The sequence below is a fragment of the Merops nubicus genome, unplaced genomic scaffold, assembly GCF_000691845.1.
Source record: "Merops nubicus isolate BGI_N331 unplaced genomic scaffold, ASM69184v1 scaffold9839, whole genome shotgun sequence".
In the NCBI taxonomy this organism is placed as follows: domain Eukaryota; kingdom Metazoa; phylum Chordata; class Aves; order Coraciiformes; family Meropidae; genus Merops; species Merops nubicus.
Window position 1 is genome coordinate 38,913 of NW_008630148.1, and position 8,265 is coordinate 47,177.

The following is an 8,265-nucleotide window of genomic DNA, read 5'->3' on the forward strand; positions in this document are numbered from 1 at the left end:
ATTGACAAAGGAGAGTGTGTTTATAGAAGTCAGGAAGGAGGAAACATGGGAAAGTAATCAAAAGAGTTTTGTTAGTTATGCTCCTCTAGCATCAGCTTGTTTTCAGAGAATAAAAGTTATTACAAGCACCACTAATCAGATAAAATAATAAGTATCTTGAAATCTAAAGAGTTTTTGATTTATTAATTTAATTGGGTAGTGATATCTAACAAAGAAATTGTTCTGCTAGACATGATATTAAAATCTGCCATAAAAGCCTGACACACATGGTTTCCAGCACTTAGCAAGAGTCTTTCCAGAACCTCAAATCACCAGAACAAGCCAGTCCTGCTTTTCCTCTCCCAGTATACACTTGTCACCTATTTCTTCAGTTTCAGATTAACTTTGTTTCTCCTGTAAATATCCTTCTTATAGGTCTACAGGACAGCATATAAAGGAGTCACTCCTTGGAAAACAGATCACATGACAGCGTAGTATTAGTAAATAAGAGTGGAATCATTAATAATAAAAGAAAAAAAAATACTCCAACAAATACCCAGAACTGACAACCTTAACTGTCACCAAACATAAAACTAAACTGAACAAAATAACATAATTGTATTTTTTACTCAATCCTTATTCACAGAATGTTTACTTACAAGTACTTGCATGTACTCCAAGTTTTATCTGAACATGAGAAGTGTGACTATAAGAGGAGAAAGCCCCTTCATCAACAACATGTGTACAACAGTAACACCATAATCTCTGTCTTATGTAAGGCCTTCCGTTTTCATTTTACTGAACATTAAGCAGGTAAAACTGGTAAACTCATTGTTCCTCATCACAAACCTTCCCTCTGGAAAGCAATGAGCATGTTTCCTCAACACCTGCATACTTAACATTTCATTAAGATTCTTAAATGGTCATCAACCCTCAGCAGAGTCTAGCATTCCACTAATCCTCATAGCTTGTCTTGCTCTGTGCAACCACTCTTCTCCACAATCTTTTCCAGAACAAGAGAAAAGTTGGTTTTATTCATCCCTTTGTCTTCCAGGTTCTCTCCACTGATCTCCCCTCATTTGCATCTTAGTTTTAATGTAAAAACACAAAGGAGACCTGGCAGAACCAATACAGCTCTCAGTCACTGTACTGGATCTTATGTATCAAAGCAAAAGGTAGAAATAACATCTTTCATTATTTTAACCCCATATTTATTTCTATTTTCAGTATTAATAGTAATATGAAGTACAGATTACACCTTTCAATTCTCCTTTAAGTCCCACAGATAGTCATAATTAAATAGAATAACAGTTAAGAAACTTTTATATCTAAAAAATAAAAAGCTTCAATGCATTCCTTTAATTGCAAATAATATTTTGTCAAGAATTTCCATCTGTCTCTGATCTTCTTAGGCTGCAAACTCTTCCCTATCAATCATGCTAATCTACATGCTCAGGCTAGAAGTGCACTATGAGCAGTGATGTTATATTTCTTACCAGAAAATAAAAGCATACTTAGCTACTCAGAACACTTCAATTTCTTGCTCTGGAACAACTGGAACAATCTTCCTATACTTTATTTCCTACTTAATATTAGATGCTAAAATTCAGGTTTTAATTCTTCACAATAAGAACATGGAAGAATTACACACACAAAGCTCTCCAAGCACTAATGAAATACCAACATGAATTTACTGTTTAAAAATGCAATTACTTCTTTGTTAGCTACCTTTATTGAAGCTCCTGGACACTGGAGATGATCTTTTTTCTTTTCTGCAGTTCTCTGAGAATACTGCTTATATTCTTCCTTCATATCTGCTTCATACTGATGATACTTCAGTTTATACCTGTCTGTTGGAGATGGCAGATTTTCTGGTATTGTCTTCTGCTCCAAAACAGAATGCTAAGGCAAAAAGTAATCAAGATAAAAGCCTGCTTGATTTTTTTGAATGAGAACAGCATTATTATAATTGCCATCTCATGTAACTTCTGAAAACTCTTAAAACTATGCTATGTACTCAAGTACATTTGCACTGCACTCTTACAACACAGTAGAGAGGAAAATAACCTGTCTGTGGTTACATGTTTACAGTTACATCTTAAGACATGCAGAAACACCTGTGTTGGGCACATAGATATTGTGAGAAGCAGGACATTCTTGGTCCTTTATTTAAAAAGAATATTTAACCATTTCACTTTTTATTTCACTGATGATTTGTTGCTTTGTTTTGTTTTGTTTTGTTTGGTTTGGTTTTTTTTCCCAAGTTGAGAAACCATTTGGTTATATAGGGAAACGTATAAAATTATGAACTTGGCATATTCATCTTGAGCTTCAGCCAGTTTGGAGCCCTGCCCTGCAAGTCACTATATTAGTAATTTTCAAGGGCCACAAGTTATGTATGTACAAATTAGTTAATAACAGTTTTTCCCTCTAGCTACACTTTTGTTTTAAACACACTCATTAGGGTGTTTCTTAGGTTTACCTAAATTAAATATTTTTGAAACTATGGTTTTTTAAACACTGCATTTTCAAATTCTTCCAAAAAGAGGTGGCAATGATAAGTTAGGATATTTCTTGCACCTTAACCAAAAAAAAAAAAACTTACTATGACTAGTAAGATTCTTACCATGATGTACAGTGCATGATTATGACATAAAATAGTAATGTAGGTAGCATTCTTTCTGCCTGCATTAGTTTAAAACTCTAGATATTTAATCTCTTTAATATATAGGGACAGCAAACAGAAGACTACTGTTTGCCACACTTCAGCGATTTCCCTTTAATTATCATATTTGAAACACTCAAAATACTGATGGAATGACAGCAGATTAAAAACAGTCTCTCCAATAACCTAGTTACTGTCATGCAAAAAGAAATTAAAATATACAACATTCTGCTCCTGAATTGCTGATGTTATTTTGTCAGTGTGTATTTTTTCAGCTACTTTACCTCTATTTTCTTCTGACAAGATTTTCTAGACACCTGTTTAAAGGAAAAAATAAATTAAATGTGTATCATCATCATTTTTTTTTAAAGTCTCTTTCATTTGTCCAAATTTATTTCAATTATAATAGTTCAAAGGAAAACTTTTCCTGCATTCAGGGAACTGTAATAACAGAGTAATTAAATGAATTCTTGTAATTGTTATAGTGGATATCGAGCCCGAACAGTGTTGTAATATAAACCAAAATGTTAGCATCTGGACTACTGATTTTGCTTACAAAGCACCTAAGATTAGTGCTGATTAAGTTTCTCAGTCATCCAGGGGAAAAAAATCATGCTGATAAGTGATCTGCAAATTTTAAGAACAAGTGGTCTGAGTAAATGAATATAATTCCAAAGTTAACACCACAGTTCTAAGGACAAAAGACTTTAGAAAAATCCTACGAAATGGCTGCATGTAACTCCAAAAGTTTCATTTTCACAGGAAGTACCTAGTCTTCCATAGAAATAATACTTACGGTTTGTAAACTTGGGCTTTGTCTTCAATCATACACTTACTGACTGGTATCGATTGTATCTTTATTATTTTTGTAAGTCCCACTTTGATTAGAAAGCAAAGTTACACACTACCCTCAGAAGTATTGCACTTTTCAGTTCTTTTGACAAACTGAATATATCTCTTCAAAAACAAGTACAACAAAAAGCATGAGTGTATCAACCAACAGAGAAGAGCATGTAAGAAAACAGGATTCTTGAAATATTCTAAAGGTTTTTCAGTAGAAAGCACTTTGCTGAAAATATTTTGGAGCAATAGCACTTGGAGTTTAAATCAAACGAAAAAAAGAGAACTTGTATACTAAAGCTACACATGCTTTTCTTAGTTACTGCTAAACAGACATATTTTAAAGAAATCTGTAGTGACAGACTGACCTGTTGAGCCTGATGATGCTGTGCATATGGTGTTTGTAATGATGTTCTGCATTCTGAAGATGAGCCTAGAGGGCATGTATAAGGATAACTTCCACTGTATGGTATGTAATAGTCCCCATCCTAACATTTCAGGGAGGGAAAAAAAAAAAAAAAGAAAAAGAACAAGGAACTATAGTTGTTTCATATTCTAAGAAATTTTTTTATAGACTCCAACAACACATGAATTCTAAAAACTATTAAAGACAAAATTAATTTGTAATTACCTCTTCATCAGAGTCTCCCAGCCTCCCTAGATCTAGGCATGGCACCCTGCAGGAAGTTAAAATGCTTTTAATAGCAATATGTTATCTTATTATTCAATTACAGTACAAGCAAACGGCCTATTAGTTATTATTATTGGCTCCTTCACAAAAAATTCTCTGCTATGAACAGTTTCACTACAACTGGAGTTGGCCTACTTGGCAAATCCCTATTAGCCTCTCAGTCCAGCTCAGGAACTGGCCACAGAGCTTCTCCTCTTCCCCAGCTGCAGAGCACCCCAGCAGCTGCAAACAGCCCCCACAAAGACCTTCTGCACTCCCAGAAAGCCCATCCTGGCTTCTCATCACTCCTCAACAGGAGCTGCTGCAACAAGCTCATAAATCAGGGATTCCTTATTCCTGTCTTCTACAGCAGGTCTGCGCCAACATCCCTCTAGAATCAGTCACAAGAGAGCCAACAGGAAAGCAATAGCTCCTTGGGGTTCAAGCCTTCCAAAATTTTTGGAAGAGATGAACACAGTGAAAGCCAACTATATGTCAGTACTTTATGCTGCTTAAAGAAATGAAAACATGCCCAAATCATTAAAGTATCCCTGCGCTTTCTATTCTTACTCCAGGTACACTCTGGAGCACCAGAAATACTTTTTTTTTTTTTTTTTTAAGTTTTACTACCAAAATTTCCAAACAATCCTATTATAACAAAATTACCTCTTGGAGCAAGCGAGATCTTTAATTTCCAGTCTTTTTTTTTTATTAGAGAATGACTGACAGTACACAGAAAAGGAAGTTCTTTGACTTCAGTATGAACAATCCAAGGCCATAGTCACACATACTTGTAAATATAACATAGAAAGACGTATTGGCTGTAAAGCATTTCAGAAAACAAACCAACCTAAACTATAAAATATGGTTCTTGGAATAGCAGATGTTGGTTATCTGCCTAAGTCACTACAAGGTTTTAAATTTTATCAGTATCATACAAAATTTCATATTCCTTGTAAAAACACTTCACACCAGTTTCTCTGTAATTTTTGTTGTAATACCTGCAAAAAATGCCAATAATTGAAAAACATTTCTCTCTTTGTAGACTATTATATTTAAAATATTCAAGAAAAATTAGGTATAAATATGAAAGCTCTGAGTATAACTCTATCATTAAGCTCAACCAAATGTAAATCAACTTAATTCCAATGTAAATAATGCATTAAATATTCTACTCTAAATATAAATCATGGAAAACAAACTTACGATGATAAATTTTATGGAACACTGTGTTGCATAGCAATACAAATGCAAATGCATTGTGTTAATAATGCACAACTAAACAAACAGATCAGAAATAGAAACAGACTTACTCTGGTGGGCGAGGACCGTGAGTAGCCTGTGTGTCTGGTCTCCAGCCCTAGAAGAACACATGTATTATTATATACCTACAGGGATCAGGATTAAAATCCATAGTCCTCTCTTTCAACTTCACCTGGAATGCCTGAAAGTATCTGTCTGACGTATTTGACTGAGATGCTACTAACAAAACAAGAAAACAAAAGCTTTTCATTGAAAATTGCTTCTTAAGGATCAAGAAACTGAAAGAGGGAATATTCACAATGACAGAGACCTCCAGCCATTAAGAATCCACACAGTATCCACACCAACTATTAATAATGCATTAAAAATAATCCATTTCCGGAGGCTTTGTACAACCACTCCTCACAAGGTTTTAGGTCACATTGTCCTTGCTGGTTGGGAACAAACCCCTCATCCAACCCTTAAACCAAAACCACAATACTGACAGCCAGCTGGCTCACAAGGAGCTAGCTCAGACCTCAAAGAAGCCTTGATATTTGGTGTAACTGTATCATCTCACTTTTAGTATGGCAGCACATTGATGATGACTAGGCAGCTTCTGTACTCACACTGTTTATTTTGCATGGCTGTGCACAACTCAGATCTCCAAAGTCAACTGAGCGAGAACATGGCAAGAAAAAAAGACTCCAGCCAAAGCTCCATCTACCTCAGTACAGCTTTCTGAAAACAGCCAACAGCAAGAGACCCTAAGGAAGACTGTTTGACTGGGGCAAACACATAGTAACAATCACCACAACCAGCCTCCCAGTCTGAAAAAAAAACGTGGCTCAGGGATGCTCTGAACCAGGGCCAGCATCTTTGTTTTCACACAGCTCAGAGATCTCAGCATCATAGTCAGCATCACAGTTGGAACTGAGCAGACATCCTCTTTCCAGCCGTGTCCTAACACCTTTCACGGTTTAGAAGCAGTCACAAAAATGTCACTCCTTTCTTGTCACACACCCTTGTACCCTGCTCCTGAAAAAGTCCAGAATTCAGCAACACTACCCTCTAGTGCCTTCGAAAAAAAGAGTACTCGGGTTTAAAACACTGAAAGTCCTCTCCAGTAAGGTCGTGCATAACAAACACTACCACCTTGTGGTCAAGTATGTAAAAAACTGTTACAAGATCTAACACAATTTAGTCCTAATATGCTTCTGATTTAACGCATTGCATTGAGTCTTAATGAGTTAAATCAGAAGCATATCATTTTTCTGTACCATTTCAACTGTGATAAGATAGAGAACATACCACCTTCTACATGTTAAAGTCTTAATGTAAATTCTTGTCCAGAAGTCATTGAATCAGGAAGAAAGTGAACAAAAGTCACCCTGAAGACTGTCCACATTTTCAGGGAGAAGCACATAGTTTCAACCTAATTTCATTCTACAATTTATTTTTGCAAGTTGAGAATTAGACAGACTTGGGATTCTAAATTTGGAAACTGAGAGACACAAGAAAGATAAGGGGGAAAAAAAAGAGATAAGAGATTACAGAAATATAGACTTTTCTTTTACAATCTACACTAAATGCCCCAAATGTTCTTGTTGTACACAGGTATTTCATTCTCAAAAGACTGGTTAAAAGGTAACACTATAACACTGATGTGGTACCATTTACAAAAGCTCCTTTTGTCATCCCAAATCAAACAAAAAAGGGAAAAGAGCAACTTGGCAGTGAAACTTCAATAATTCCTAATGTGGTCATCCAACAAACACGGAAGTTAAATGGGTGCTTGGGGGCTGAAGGAAGATGAACAATTAACTTTATTTCATGGATGTGAAGTACACAGTATCTGTGAGAAAAATCAATTGTTGTTAACAAAATTAATATTTACCTTAGCTATAATAAAAACAATGGCCCTCAGAAACCAAGATCGTATCTGTACTGATCAGGTTTTTAAAAGTCAGACTGAAAGTTTCGGCTACAGTTGAGCGCTACCTTGTGAGGGCTGCACACCTACCTTGTCTCAAAATGTAGAGTATTAGGAATACCTGGAAAATAAAATTCCCCTTCATACTGAATGCAGAGCACTGAGATTCATTTCACAATCTGAAATTATGCCTTTTGAAACTATGTTTTGGAGGTTTCTTTACTTTATTGGGGTCTTACAAAACAAAAACACAGACACACCAGTTAGCAGTTTCACCAACAGCCTGAGTGAGCACACAGCACAGGCTCAAGCCTCTTCTGCTCTTAATTGCAACCACTAGTTTGTTCCCAATTTCTCCACATCCCATTTAAGTACTCAGTATATAAATTATTTTAGGACAGCTGTTTTTATTGGAAATTCTCACATTCATTTGAGAAGCTGTCATATTAAACTATCACTTTCTGACAAAAATAATTTATAATTTTCGTTCTCTCAGAATGCATTATAACCTCAAACTATGAACCTGCAAAACTATGATTAAAATACTCATTAAAATGTCAAAGTAAGGCTAGAAAACAAATCTTCCGTTAACATACCTGACGTTTTTTCCCCCTCAATGACAGCTGAGCCTGCCTTCGAGGGGATGCAGCAACTCCTTTAACTTCCAAATCCATGCAAATTCAATGACAAATTTCAGAATAAACTGTAAAATAGATAAAGTTACAAAGAAAATTATGGGGGTTTTATATAAGTACTTTTAAAAAAATTGCATTAGATAGAATATGTTTTACCAATTATTTGAGCATTGCCTTCAGCAAGCTATGAAACTTACTGGCTTCCTCTTTACATTGCCTCTCAATTTCAGCCTTTCCTCACTAATACTTAACCACATTCCTGTTCAAATTACATCTTTGCCTTAAGTTTAACTCCCTCTTT

The 8,265-nt window shown here is 35.4% G+C and overlaps 1 protein-coding gene across 1 annotated transcript; it reads right to left on the reverse strand.

The window, feature by feature from the left end:
• Positions 1-359: 359 nt before the first annotated feature.
• On the reverse strand, positions 360-8,003 carry LOC103779542 (calcyphosin-2-like). The gene is made up of 6 exons (XM_008947173.1): positions 7,926-8,003; positions 5,468-5,514; positions 4,116-4,161; positions 2,929-2,961; positions 1,708-1,881; positions 360-416 (listed from the first exon to the last, which is right to left on the reverse strand). Exons 1-6 carry the CDS (start codon positions 8,001-8,003, stop codon positions 360-362), a joined length of 435 nt encoding a protein of 144 aa, XP_008945421.1.
• Between the last annotated feature and the right edge of the window lie 262 nt (positions 8,004-8,265).